This window comes from Monodelphis domestica, chromosome 6 (assembly GCF_027887165.1).
Source record: "Monodelphis domestica isolate mMonDom1 chromosome 6, mMonDom1.pri, whole genome shotgun sequence".
Classification (NCBI taxonomy): domain Eukaryota; kingdom Metazoa; phylum Chordata; class Mammalia; order Didelphimorphia; family Didelphidae; genus Monodelphis; species Monodelphis domestica.
Window position 1 is genome coordinate 180629066 of NC_077232.1, and position 15503 is coordinate 180644568.

General features: G+C 37.4%; 1 protein-coding gene across 2 annotated transcripts in view; it reads right to left on the bottom strand.

Moving 5' to 3' along the window:
* Positions 1–15231, bottom strand: part of TTC29 (tetratricopeptide repeat domain 29) — a 258913-nt gene extending 243682 nt beyond the window's left edge. Inside the window, exons 1-4 of one of the 2 annotated variants that reach the window (XM_056802751.1) lie at positions 15096–15231; positions 14215–14261; positions 6843–6940; positions 5433–5516 (exon numbers count right to left, since the gene is read on the bottom strand). In XM_056802751.1, the coding sequence (XP_056658729.1) occupies positions 5433–5516; positions 6843–6934 (176 nt within the window). In that variant the 5' untranslated portion in view covers positions 6935–6940; positions 14215–14261; positions 15096–15231. The remainder of the gene's footprint in view (positions 1–5432; positions 5517–6842; positions 6941–14214; positions 14262–15095) is intronic. The other variant, XM_056802750.1, reaches the window with a different exon arrangement.
* Positions 15232–15503: the final 272 nt, after the last annotated feature.

Sequence of the window (15503 nt, forward strand, 5' to 3'; positions counted from 1 at the left end):
TCTTCTTCCCTCTCTCCCTGAGAAGGTAAACAACTTGCTAATGGTTATTCATCTGTGGAAAATATGACTTATTTTGAATATTTATCAATTGAGTTTAAAGTAATTTACCAAAACTTTTTAGAATTCAAAACAAGTCATAGTTCAAATGTCTGAAAAGGTCCTGTAGGATTAATAAATGTTAATTAAGCAGAAAGGCTATATATAAACATATCTGCATGGCAGGTTATATGTATTATGTTATATGTATATGTATATGCTGATTCTTTAAAATGTAAGTGAATATTGCATTTTCCCTATTATTACTGAATGTAACATTTAGCCCAGAAATAACCTAAGAATTGGGGCAAATACAGTTGTGGGGTTGGGTTGAGTGATGACAGTTTGACTAAGAGTATGAGGGAGGGTGGCCCTTTGTTTAGAAAGCCTGCCCTGAGTCCCCACAGAAATTGTGATGGAAGAGAGATTCTGGAGGAGGGAAACCACATTAATGGGATTCAAAGAGTGGCAGGATGGAAATATAGCAGCTGAGAAAGGCAGAGGACCCTAGGAATGGAAAGGAAGAGTGTCCCATTTTAGATATAGATTCCTTGGGGGCAAATCCTGGATCTTTTCATGCTAGTTATAGCTCTCAGATATAGCTTGATTGTAGTCCATTTTTTAATATCCTTACCTTCTGGCTTAGCATCAGTTCTAAGACTAAAGGATGGCAAGGATTAGGCAATTGGGGTTAAGTGACTTGCCCAGAAATCACACAACTAGGAAGTGCCTTAAGTCACATTTGAACCCAATTCTTCCCAACTCCGAGCCTGGTTCTATTCACTGAGATACCTAGCTGCCCATGCTGCAGATTTATTCATGGCCAGGTAGTTCCTACCCAAGTTAACAATTAGGCAAAACTAACAAATGTTGGCACTTTTAGTTATCAAAATAATGTGTCATATCAGAAGTCTGTCCTCTACCTATGCCTCTATCAATAGTATTAATGTTTAATTTAATTGGCATTTGATTATATGTAATTTAATTTTAATTATTTTTTAATTTATATACTTTCAAAAACTATTTTGTACATTTATTTTATATCTTTAATTTCTTTATTTTCTGATGATTTTTTTCTTTCATTTTGTTTCTACATGGAACTTCTCTTTGCAACAGTCCCTGAGATTGTATTCTTCTTCTTAACAAATGGACAATCCAATCATCTTAATGAAGTCGACCAACACAGTAATCATGTCTGACAGTATTTTTGCAGAATTTCCCATTCACAGTCCCTACCTTTCTAATGAGAGGAAGAAGAATGACACATTTTTTGAAGAGTTTTTCTTTTTTCTTTGGTATTTTCGTATATTGCATCTTTCTCATTAGTTATCATTAGAAGGCCAAAATGTGAATTCCCTTTAGAGGTAAAAAGATTTAGCTCATATAGTATAAATCTACTCAAGAATAATTGTTGTTCAGTCATTTTAATCATGCCCTACTCTTCATCCCCCCCCCCCTTTTTTTCTTTGGCAAAGATACTGAACTGGCTTGCCATTTCCTTTTCCAGCTCATTTTACAGCTAAGGAAACTTGAAGTAAATAGGGTTAAATGACTTGCCCGGGTAAGTGTCTGAGGCTGGATTTGTACTCATAAAATGAGTCTTTCTGATCGCAGATTCAACTCTATCTACTGCTCCACCTAGCTGCCCATTACACTACTGAGCCTCCCTATGAGCCATTTTGGACACATTTGATGAATATTTGTTGAATAAAATGATAGAAACTGGACCTGTGTTCTCATTGGTATAAGAATTCGAGGATAAAGGGACTCCCATTGTCAATGCAGGTTTTCATTTTCTCTGTAACTTCTCATCTTAGTGAACTGCCAAAAACAGTAGGAGGTTAAGTTATTTGCCCAGGGTCATTCAACCAGTATATCTCTCAGAAGCAGGACTTGAACCTAGGTCTCTCTGATTCTGAGGCTAAATCTCCATTCACTATTCCATGATTATTATCATGAAACAGATACATAAATTCTTACTCTTTTGTCTCTTTTAGAGGCAGCTAGATGGCTCAGTGGATAGAGTGATAGGACTGGAGTTAGGAAGACCTGAATTCAATTCCTGCTTCAGACACTGGTTAGGTGACCGTGAGCCAGTCACTTAAAGTTCTATTTGACCCAATTTCCTTAACTGTAAAATGGGGATTGTAAGAGTCCTTACCTCCCAGGGGTTTTGTGAGGATCAAATGAGACAATATTTGTAAAATATTCACCGCTGTGCCTGGCACATAGGTTTATATATTATATTACAGTTAGTATAGTCTAGTTTAATATATATATATATAATATGTATTACATATTTATATAAATGTTTCTTTTTTTTCCTCCCCTAACTCCCAACTTCAGATTCAATTTGTAATGGGAACATCTTATTTTTTTCCCATTCACCTATTTAATTTCTTGTCAAAACTTTATTTTAATTATTTATCCTCAACTCTAATTCTTCAGTTTCTATAAGCAAAGATGTTTCTGCTCTTTATTTTAGTTAAAAGCCTTTTATTTCCTATTCCCAGATGAAAGAAATGAATGCTAATAGAGAGAAAGGTAATTAAATATTTCTAGGTTGCAGTCTCTGTCTCTTTCCCTAAAACAATTTCTTCCTCAAATACTTGGTTATTTGATGTCCTGTCACTGAAATTATAGTTTTTTGTTTTTGTTATTTTTTTTTTGTTTAGGATTGCAATGAAGGTTTATACTCATCATTTCCTTGGTATAAGGGACTCCCAGGAAGGAAACTCCTCTAGCAATGCATAATGGGACATGCTAAAAAATGGTCATCTCTGAATATTGTCTGGGAGCACTGATCAATGATTCCTCACCCCCTGATAGTCACACATAAGATATTAGAGGCAGAATTTGAACCCACCTCCTTCTGGCTCTAAAACCAGTTCTCAGATTCACTAAACTAGTGGCGTCTTACATAGGAATTCAATCTGAACTTTCAGATCCTATGGAAATAAATCACATTAAGGCTCTAGCCCTGATGCCAAAAGTGAGGAATAAGGTCAGGAGGATACCCACATTATCATGGTATGTAGACTTCTTTGGAACTAACAATGAACACACATCCATGAAGACAAATCCCATTCTACTTCGGTTTGGGTAGATTTCCTTTGCAGATTGCTAAGTAATCTAAAAGCACCAGGTAAATCCAAAATAAACTGTTAAAAGATATTCTGCTTTCTTTACCTTTAAATAAGAACTCTAGCACCAGAGATACATAATATTTGCCTTTAAAAATAGCTACAGCATCACAATGTATTAAACATGAATCTCCTCTACCACTTGTTAGAAACATAGCAAGGACATCAAGTTAGAAGAATGGCATTTATCCCAAATCCCCATTAGTACATGACACACTGAAGTACTGAATTGTAAAGTGACTTCATAACAGTTCATTTAAAATTTTATGTCAAGAAAAAATTTAAAAATCATGTAAGAAGATCCTATTTGTAATCCTCCTGTATGTTGCATGCATATTGACACAGTTAAATATTCAATATTTATTTTCAGCCAGCTCACACACAGATATATGCTGGCAAAAAATTGATACATACTTTATATATGAAAATTTATCAATAATTTATTTACACAAATGGATTAAAACCCATACATTAGTATTGTAAGTTTATATTCTATGAATCTAAAATCCACCATGAAAGCAATTGGCCACTAGACTACAGTCTATGCTTTCTGTTGTTTTTCAGTCATGTCTGACTCTTCATGACCCCATTTGGGTTTTTCTTGGCAAATATAAGGGAGTGGTTTTGCCATTTTCTTCTCCAACTTATTTTACAGATGGGGAAACTGAGGCAAACCGTTACGTGACTTGCCCAGTTAGTAAACGCGACACCAGATTTGAACTCAGGGGAGATGATCTAATTTCAGGCCTGGCACTTTATACACTGTACCACCTAACTGCCTCCCTCTTCTTTTTACCTTGTTATTAAAGCTCTCTTTCACCCCAATCTCCTTCTTTCCTTTCCCTCCATTCCAGCCCACCTATACCCTCAACTGCTCTTTAAAATGAGCAGCTTTAATCAAACAACTAATGAGTTTTGTTTTAGAGGATCATTTTGATTATTTAAGACTACCCAGTATTGCATAGTTCACCTATTACAAAGTTTCCTAAATTAATTTAAGATCAATTCTTTCAAAATGTTTAAACCCCACTGATTTTATTTCATTAAGGTACCAGAAAGGATGTTTTATAAAAATATGTTCTTGACATGCTAATGATCAATGGACTTGGTGCTCGGGAAACCTCAGAAATTAGTACAAAGTATTTGTTGCATTAAGAAAAGGACTAAGACATTGCTCTCTTTGTATCAAACTATGAGCAAACTGAATATATGATTTTACTAATGGTATATTTCCTTATTCCAGCTATATAGTTTCAATGTAATCTTTCATAACTTCCCAGATTTTGTCAAAATTAAAATGACTATTTCATCAAATGAACCACATAAAAGAGATTCCAAGAATCATGTGTTGTTTTTTTTTTCTCTGAGTTTCAGGTTCTATTTCTATACAGGGAAGAGCATTCCTTCCAGTTCCATCCTCTGATTCTGGCATCCTAAAAAAAAGCCATCATTTAGAGCTAACACTTAGCAATATTGTAACAGATTGTAAGAAAACCATTTATGCTACAGGAAAAAACAATGATACTTATTGCAATGCACTTCTAGGTCTTTGTCAGTATCTTTTAGTATAACAATGACTAAAAAAATTAATCAAACATGCAGAACAGACATACCAAAAATTATGTGTCTATTTTCATATTTTAAAAATTCAAACATACTAAAATCTACTATGTTTAGAATCATTAGTTTCTTCATCCAGAAAATGGGGATAATAATGCCTCACAACACTATTGTGCAGATCAAATGAGATGATGATGTCTATAAAGGACTCTGAAAACCTTTACAAAAATTACATAAATGTCAGCTATTATCAGTCTACATCTTCACATCCTACTAGTCTTTCAAGTCGGTATTTGGAAGTAAAGAGATGTATTAATAGACGTTAAGATAAAAGTACCAGGAAAAAAATATGGATCTAATAAGCTCTCCTAATACAAGTTTTTTCATGACTGTAAAAACACCTTAAAGAAGGTTAAGAGGCAATTAATGACAAAACCTTAACTAAAATATTGCAAATGTGATTTCATAATACCTTGGTAAATACGAGAATTATGAGAGCCAGGAAATTAAAGGACTTTGATACATGTAAGATCAGTAGAAATGATTCATCATTATTTAATTGATGTTTAATTTTTAAATGCCACATTCCAATGAAAAAGGTGTACTGAATACGGGAACTGGAAATTTCAGCAGAGAATCAAGACAAAAGAAACTAACTTTATATGGGAAGGACTTTTTAAAGGCTACACTTACCCAGCTGCCTCATCTTTTGTCAATCCTTTCCACTTCAGTTCCAGATACTTATCTGTCTCATCTTTAATTTTCATTAATTGAGCCCTAAATTTAAATGAGAGAACAAAATGAAAAGAGAATGATGTGGCAAGCAGAAAGATGACAAGATAGATAGTAACTAGAAGAGAAATACAGAGGGAAGAACACTCATCAGATGAGTCCACTTGGTTACACAAAGCATTGAGCAAACCAAGTTAAAATTTTGGAATAATAGCTTTATTCAAGTCTTTATTAGGTGGGGGTTTGTGGGAAGACTTCATTATGTAGGGCTGAAAAATTTCAAGGTGGGAAAAAATGTTGATCCTGGAATCTAAACCAATGTGGCAATCAAGTACAGGATATATATATATATATATAAAGTCTTTCATTCTTCAGCTTTAAACTTTGAAGCTTTAGTAATATAACCTACAACCAATATATGTGTTGAAGATATATTTTTCCATGATATTATAGAATTATAGCTATTATTTACATAATACTTGTGACATTATATATAATGCTATAATATAATAGCCACTAAGATGCCTTGAAATGCAAAATTTTGCTAAGCAGTAGGAATCTTTACTTTCTCATCTATGGAAGTCATCTCACATATCTATTTTAGGGTTGTTTTTGCTTGTTTCAGACCTGTGTTTTTTTAAAAAATTTAATCCTTTAAAAAACTTGGAGCATATTTAAAAGAGGATACAGTTTTGTATATGGAAGTATAATACTTCTGTTTATATTCAAAGGAGAGAATTTAGAGTGGTGGGTAGAAATTACAAGGAGATAACTTTGAAACAATATGAAGAAAATAATTAGAACTATCCAAAAGGGGAATTGGCTCTCTTTGGAAGCAGTGAGTTTTCTGTCACTGAAGGTTTGAGCAGAGCCGGAATCACTGCTGGTGAGAGATGTTACAGCCAAGATTCAAATTCCATGTGCACATTGCCCACGATGACCTCTGGAAAGATCCCTTGGAATTCTAATATTCTCTGAGTGATAGTTTTCCTACTTGGACAGTCTGTGGCTGGTCATCAGTGTCACCAGAATCATTATTTCTGGACTTAACTCAGACTCAATCCATTCTGAGTGGCAAATATTGGACCTCTTTCCTATGAGAAAGGGACCAACAAACAGGCTCTACCTGGACTATGCCCAGGATAGGAATAAATGACATGGATAGATTCAAGGACAGACTAATCAATGGAATTGATGCCCAATGTTGCACTTCAGAATCTCTTGGGATTAACTTCACTCTATGAATTTTCTTTGTAATCCTGAGCACCTTTCCTCAATGCCTACTGGAATTATAGCAAGAGAAAGGATCAGAGAAATTAAAAAAATAATAATAATAAAACAGGCTTTAACACCAGAACTAGAGACACTTACTTTGTGAGGCCCGCTGGGGAGCATGTTGACCTCTTTCTTGTTAAGAGTGCGAGCTTGGAGTATTCTAACTGCACAGGTGGCAAAGTCGTCATTGTGGACTGAAAAAAAAGACCAGAAATAGTATTTTTAAAAATGAAACATTTCAAAGGATTAAGATCTCGTCAAAGACCCACATCCCATCATAGAAACTGGTAATGAAAGCATTCATGTAGCAGACATCCAGGCATTCAATTTAGGGAGCATTTGGGACTGCTTACTCTCCCCATTTCTTCTTTCCAGTGCTTGCTTGTGGCCATTGGATGAGTTATTTGCATATGCATGATATGAAGAATATTATATACATATAATATTCTAATATTTATAAGGGGAAAAAACACTCTTTGGTGTATTGAGCTTGAGATTGAGGCAATGAGATGGAGTAGTGCAGTGGACATGGGATCAGAGGACCTGAATACACATCTAGCTTCAGGCAATGACTGACTATGTGATCCTGGGAAAGGGATTCAGGGTCTGTTTGCCTCAGTCTCTTCATGTGTAAAATGGGGATCATAATCACACCTAAGTCCCAGGGTTGTTGTGAGGATCAAATGAGTTGATTATCTGTAAAGCATTTTGCAAACCTTTATAGAACATCATATGCTACATATTCTTAACTATTGTGATGGTGAAGAAACTGAGGCTACTGGAAATAGGAGGGCAGAAGTGATTTTTGAAGTTATAAAGGCTGAGAAGGTTAAAAAATGTGAATAGATTCTACATGGTTATCTTTTGGCTTGGAGAGAGAGGTATTTGGAGACATTTCAAGATGTGATACTTGCGGAAGTAATGCTGAGGAGATCAAGGATAGGATCTAAGGGGACATTCAACCTGAGATATTTAGAGAAGGAGGTGAGGGAAGCCAGATATGCAAGGAGAAACCAAAGAAGATGGTGCTTCAGAAACCAAGGAATTAAATATAGATTCTTCAATATGACCTAGGGCAAGTTCCCATTAATTTTTTTTAACTTTCTGATCATTATATTTCAATGGAATTAGTTTCCTTCATAATCACTTATATTGTATTTTATGGATTTAAAAATATTATTCTGAGATGTGGGTCCCTAAGTTTTACCAGATTGCTAAAGGGATATATCACACCCATACCTAGACCCCCCCACCAACACATACATATTAACAATTTCTGCCCTGGAGTGATTGAGGCAGTATCAAAAAAAGGATCAGACTGATGTTTGTGGGGGTAGCTGTTAGGTGGTTCAAGGGATTGAGAGCCAGGCCTAGAGATAGGTCCTGGGTTCAAATCTAGTCTCAGAAACTTACTAGCTATAAGACCCTGGGAAAGTCACTTAACTCCCATCGTCTAGCCCTTGCCATTCTTCTGCCTTGGAGCCAAAACATAATTTTGATTCTAAGAAGGAAAGGAAGAGTTAAAAAAAAAAAGCACTGGATCTGAAATAGAAGTGAAGTTGTTTCTGAAAGACCTTTTCATCAATTCCTCAAACTTGTAGACCTCTCTCTCTTTGCTTCTTGGAAGATTATATTAAGCATTTATACTAAGTCACAAGGCACCAAATACCAAGGAGGTGAATATATGGCAATGTATACTCTTCCCCAACTGCTTCCTTAATAGTTATAGCAGCAGGAAAAATAAAAAAACAAATCCATGTTAGGGCAAAGGTCTCCTTCAGAATTCAGTGGTGTCCTTTCTAAGTGACAAAATCTCATTTAGGTCATACTTACTCTGTTGTTGAACAACCCAAGCTTCTTAAAGGGGCCAAATCACCTTTCATTTTCCTTAAATATCTTATGGCAGCACCACACCCACAAAATGAGGCATCAGCAGCATATTTAGAGGGGTCCCTCTACTTTGAACTAAGACTATTGGCCACAAGAGTTTAGCCATCATGCTGACTGCTTCTATAATCACAGTACTAACTCCAAGAGAAGGGGAGAAGGGAAAGAGAATAAACATTTGTTTAATGTCTGCTATGGATCAGGAATTATACTAAGTGCTTTGGTACTTTGAGGAAAAAGTATCAAATAATCTAATCAATAATAAAGCAAAAAGATTGATTAACACCCATTATATATTACCTACTTTTCTGGGTTCTGGGGACCCAAATAGAAATAAAAACCACCTCTGCCCTCATGGAATTTCCTTTCCAAAGGGGAGATAACATGTATGTAAAATATATAGAAAGCAGATGAGTTTTTTTTGGGGGGGCACTAATATCTAAGAGGTTCAAAAAAGGTTTCAAAGTACTTGACCTAAGTCTTGGAGTAGAGATTCTGAAAGCTGGAGAGGAGAAAGGACAGAGTTGTTTGTCTGTGGTGTTTGATACTAGGTGCCAGGGGATGAAGACTGAGAAAGGACCATTGGAGATGCTAAGTGGCGCCATGGTACACAGAGGGTTGGGTATGGAATCAGGAAGACTTAACTTCAAATTCAGCCTCTGATACTTGCTAGCTGTGTAACCCTGGGCAAGTCACTTAATACGGGGATAGAAATAGTCCCTATCTAGCAGGGTTGTTGTAAGGATCAAATGAGATAATACTTATAATGTACTTAGAGCAGTACCTGACACACAGTTAGCACTATAAAAATGTTAGCTATCATCGTTATTATTATTGTAGTGATATTTAAGAGGGAAGTTTCCATAGCTTTATTGGAACAAAGACCAGAACTGAGGTGGTGTTATGTCAATGAAGAAGTGGAAGTAATGCATACAGATTATTTTTTCCAAGAAGTTTGGTAATGAAAATATATTTTTTTAAAAGGAAAGGTAGAACAGTAGCTCCAGGAGTAGAAGGAAAGGCAGTAAGTCTTATTGTGAAGTTGGGGAGACCTAAGTACATGTGTACATAAATGGGAAGGAAGAAGTACAAAGGAACTGACTAAAGAGTTACCATGGAGAAAGAGAAGATTCATGGAATAGGTCCTGCAGGGAGAAGGAAGCCAAGGACCTCCCAGAAACTCAGGGAGGTGAAGGATTTTAGGGTGAATCTTTCTCACTATTTGGAGTCAGAGTATTTGAGTTTAAGTTCTGCCTCTAACGTGTACCTCACTCTTTGTGACCAAGCAAAGTCTTAATCTTAAACTCTCTTAAACTATGCCTTAGCTTCTGTATTTGAAGAATGGGGGAGTAGGTCAATTCAATGGTCTCTAATGTCCCCTCCAATTTAATCCTCTGATCATTAATAATATCAGCACTGGGTGAAATTAAAGTGAAGGTGCTAGACCTGGACCACAAGGATGATTGAGTGAATGAAGGTCATTATGAGAAGGAAGGATAGATTCAGAGTATATAAGGGAATGAGAGAGATTAATGGGGTAGATGATAAGAAGTTGTGGACAAAGTAGAATTTAGTTATTTGGAGAGTGAGTTTCCCATAGGCAAAGAGGCGAAAGTAGGGTCAGGAATTTCCCCAAATATTGGAAGGATCTAATTAGTTTGCACAGTGACTTGATGACATAGTAGCTGATCTACATATCCCATCCTCACAGGACTAGGAAGCATGAACACTGACACCATAAAATAATACATACTTTTTAAAAAATATGGAGCCAGAAAAAATCTACTCCAAAAAAATAATTACTCAACAAAGTCAAGTTTGTCATTTCAAAGTACTGTACATAGAGATGAACAAGACTTCTTTGTCATCCAGATCAACTGGAAATTTTTTTTTCAAGTTCTCAGTCAACGTTTCCTACTATTAAAGTTTCAGCTGCCAGTTCCTTCATTTTGCTTTCCTCTGATCTGAGAACATTAGCAGCGGGAGCACCTTTACTCTTAAATTTAGTTTAATGTAAGTATTGTAAGCCCTGCTGGCAAGCCTGAAGGCATAAACTTTGAATGGGGGGTGGTAAAAACTGAATTTTAAAGTGAAAAAAGTTGGGATATTTTAACTGAGTGCAAAAAAGGAAAAAGAAATCGAATCCAGAGGTAAAATCTATGTAGTAAAAATTCAAGCCCAGAAGCTAGAACTACTCTTATGATACCCTCCCCACCTCCATGGGTTCTTGTTCTCTCCCTGTCCTAAAATCTCACACATGCCTTTTACATTGAATAAGACCATCATATAGTATAAATAAATATGGTTCACATTAGAAAAAAATATGTGCAGGTATAAAGGTGTTCAAATTAAATGTCTATAAATTAAATGTTATTTAAAGAAATCTTGTTTAAATGATTTAAATGATCAGTTCATATCTGATGGTCACTTTTCTGCTTATGGATGATACTTTCTGGTGATCATACAACTATTTAGGAATCATACTTTCTCAAATCTTCTAAATATCTATCATAGGATGATAGATTGAGAGCTGGAACAGGTCTTGGACATCACCTAGACCCATCCCTTCATTTTACAGATAAGGAAAGGAAGTCTGAAATCACACAGATAATAAGTAGAAGAGTATAGGTTTGAAACCCAGGTCTTTGGACTCCAAATTCAATGCTCTTTCTACTTTATGATGCTGCTTGTGCTTTTATTTTCAAATGTGGTTACTGTCTTCCCCAGACTCAGATTTTGCAAGTCCTCTATGCCTTAATTGATATTCACAGGCTGCTGTGGCCAAAACAAATTCTCATCTTGGGGCCCAACATTCTTCTGATAACCTCTCTGCATTTAGAATGGCTGGTCCTCAGATGCATCCCAAGTACAATCAATTTTCAGGCCTACGCTTAATGTTACCTCATATTTGTTGGCAGATCCAGGGGTCACGAATTGAGTCATTTCTATATCAAGATGAGGAAGCAGAATAGAATCAATTCAAGTCTATGTTGTATGAGTTAGTATTTTGGGTACTCTATTTTAGAAGGAAATCCATTAGCTGGAAAGCATCCATCGAAAGACAATTAAATTAATGAACAGTTTAGAGATTAGGGCATAAACTAATCCCTCAAAGAACTGATATTTAGTCTGGAAAAAAAAAGACTTAAGAGATGGTGGCTGATAGTTATTTTTAAGAATGTGATAGACCATCATATAGAAGAGGGAATAGATTTGATCTATTTGGCAGGAGAGTGAATAAAAGTTGAAAAGAGGCTAGTTTTAGCTTGAGGTAAGGAACACCTCCCCAACAACTGAAGCTATTCAAAGGTACAAAGAGGAGGTAGTGGGTTTAACCTCACTGGAGGTATTTGAGCAAAGGTTGGTTAACCATTCATTCAGGCATGGGGGTAAATCATAGAGTGTAGCTGATTTACAGACATTTATGCCAGGGTTGTAGAAGGGATAGCTCCTTTCTTGTGAATTAGTTGAACTGAACTGAACTAGATGGCTTCCAAGACCCATCACACACACACACACACACACACACACACACACACACACACACACACACACATGTGTATGTGTATGTGTAATTGGATATGTATACTCAGGAATAGAAGACCAGAATGAAAGAGAAGCTAACACTCATTCTGAGCACTAGTAATGGGAATGACTGCCACTGTAGTCTATCTAGCCTGGAATGAGGTTTTCACCACTGTGGCTTGAATTTAGACATCAGACTATCACATTGAGGGAGTTTGGAAAGCCTCTTTTTTACACCAAGCTGAATTGTTCTCCCGGGGCTTGGCTTGGTCAGACTCTGTTCCCAAATCTTCCAGATAATTGAGAGGTAAAGGTAATAACCAAGATTGGAGTCCAGTGGGCTTCTGTGGATATGACATAGACTTCTGGACACCTATCCTGCAGTCACTGATTACTAATGCTACTCCTGAAAGCTAGATGGAAAGAGTGGGACTAAAGAGGAGATTGACTTCTCCTAGGAGACAGAAAGAAAGCATTTGAGGGGGATCCATTCCAGTTGCCAGACACATAGGGCATTGGAAGAAGCTTTACACCAGAAGTTTGGGCTCTGTGTCTTTGAGAAGTGCCAGGAACCTTCTGAGAAGAAAGCAGAGAGTGGGCAGGGACCCAAAGTGCTAGTTTATAGGAGGTGCCACATATGGCATTAAGGTGGTGGGGGAGAGGGGCTGAGCCAAACATCAAAAAACTTCCTGAAACCTTTCCACTGTTGGTATTCTGAAGAGATTTGGTGAGGTCTTTGATCTCCTGGTTGGCTCTTGTATAACTGTCTCTGGTTGTTGTCTCTCCCAGACAAATGAGAATATAAAAATACAGATGAAAGGTTCAAGAATGCTGTGTAAGACTACTTTCTGGGGTGTAAATTTAAATTCTTCCCACCCCCACACCCTCGGAAAATTCTTCAAAGGAGGATCCTTCATTCTACAATTTCCAGATTCACCCCCATCCTGAGCCATGAGTAAGGTGTGTGACTGGGGTCAGGAGGGAAGGTTCTAGCACTATAGGGGATGCTTGAGAAGCTATGACTGCTTCTCTCTTCAGAGACATCAGATGGGCACTATTATCTAACACTAACTCTTTAAAAGCTCTAGGAATGTTATTTTAAGGATTAAATATTGCATAAACTCCTTGTATATCTTAGGTACTCAATAAATGTGATTAAACGATAAATGAATTCTTCAACTGCTATTGGGAAGCTAGGTAGCACGGTGGACAGAGGGCAGGCTTGGAGTTAGGAATACATCTTCCTGAACTCAAATCTGGCCTGAGATACTTACTAGCTGAGGGACCCTAAGGAAGTCATAACTCGGTTTGCCACAGTTTCTTCATCTGTAAAATGAGATGGAGAAAGAAATGCCAATTCACTCCAATATCTCTGCCAAGAAAACTCCAAATGGGACCACAAAGAGTTGGACACAATTGAAAATGACTCAAAAATTATAAAGTGGGATCAGGAGAAATCTAAATGTGTCTGCAACATACTACAACTTAATTATTCCACCAATAAAAATTTACTTAGAAGAGATGGAAATTTCCATACCAATATCATAAGTTACTATGAACATCTGAAAAGAAAGATTTAATTGCAATATTACTTTAACTAAGAGTAAATGAAGCATATTTATGGTTTAGTATTTTTTTTTAACCTTTGCCTTCTGTCTTCAAATCACTACCATGTACTGGTTTTCAAGGCAGAAGAGCTGGGTAGTAAGAATTAAGTAACTTGCTTAAAGTCAAACAGTTAGGAAGTATCTAAAACCAGATTTGAACAAGACCTACCTTCTCCAGGCCTGGCTCTCAATCCACTGGGCCACCTAACTGCTCTGTTTTTGTTTATGTTTGTTTTTATTTTTAATAAGTCAAAAAGTTTCACTGTCAGAATTATGGAATATAATAAAAGTAGTCCCTGAAAGGATTATATCCATTTTATAATTTTGAATTACTTGAGTGCTTCATGATGGATGTACAAGCCCATCAATAAACATTTATTGATAACATTAAATATATATATTTTAAATGAGATAATAAATAAAGAGTTTGGAAACCCAAGTTAACTTACATTTTAAGGTTAGGTCAAATGTATATCAGAGGTGTTGGGAACTTCAACTGGAAAATCAATGACACAAACCGCAATAATGAAAGAAATAGATATGTAGACATATACATAGATATATGTAGGTACAAATAGACACATATATTCTACTGGATATCTTACACACACTCAACACATAGATATAGAATATAGAATATATATAGAATAGATATATGTATGGAATATACACACAGTATATATTATATATACACATATGTGTGACTGTATGGCAATGGACCTATTCTATATTCATACAGATAGCTGATAGATCTGTGTGTATGTAATATGTTTTACACACACAAACACACACACACACACACAATTAGGATTTACAGTTCTTCCCTGGTCCACGCACCCCCACCCCCACCCCCACCCCCGCCCCCATGCCACTCCCAACCCTGGATTCATTGTATTTCTGTGAACATCATTATTATTTTGACCTGAAGGTACCCAAGGCCTGTGTCTGGTTCTAATTTAGCCTCTGGAAGGCTCCATTCTTCAGCTCAGCTGGGGGGGTTCTTAGAGCTGGTCAGACTGAGGGTGTGGGTGGAACTGGGGAGGGCAAGTTGAGAGGCTCCGGGGTGGCTAAAAAATGCCCTGCCCCAACCTCATTCAGCCTGTACACCCCTCACCCTCCAAAGAAGGGCAAGACGAAATCTCAGTCCTTAACTCAATCCAACTGCCCCTCCCCCTGGTGGGGTCCTCTTCCTCCCTCCCACCGGAGCCTCTATCCGGTGGCCTGCAGAGGGTCCGAGGCGGGCAGAGATGCTGTGAAGAGGGTGGTAGGGGTAGGTGGTTTTTTTCTCCCTCCTCTACCTATTTATCCCTGCTGCTTCCTGTCTACGAACCTCAGCCGGGCTGTCTCTGGTGGGAAAGTAAAAGCCAATGCTTTTCTTTCTTCCCTCCTCCTCCTCCTTCTCCTCCACCTCCTGGGGCGGCGGCGACTGCCCCGGAACCCTGCTGTTGCCCCCTCCTCCAGCTTCTTCTGCAGCCCAGGTCACCAGGACCTTTGCGTCTCTCCGGCTCCAGGCCGGGGACCAGAGAAAGAAAAGGGAAAGGCTGCGGGAAGGGAGGGGGGACGCCAACCACGGTCACCAGGGAAACCGCTGCGGCGTGGGCGGAGCTCCCCGCCTTATCAGGGGCGGAGTCTAAGTAAGGGGCGGGTCTTAGGGGGAAAGTGACTACCTGTGAGAGTATAGAATTCCAAGATTTTAGGAAGGACCTGAACTGGAAGGACCCTTAAAGATCCAGAACCC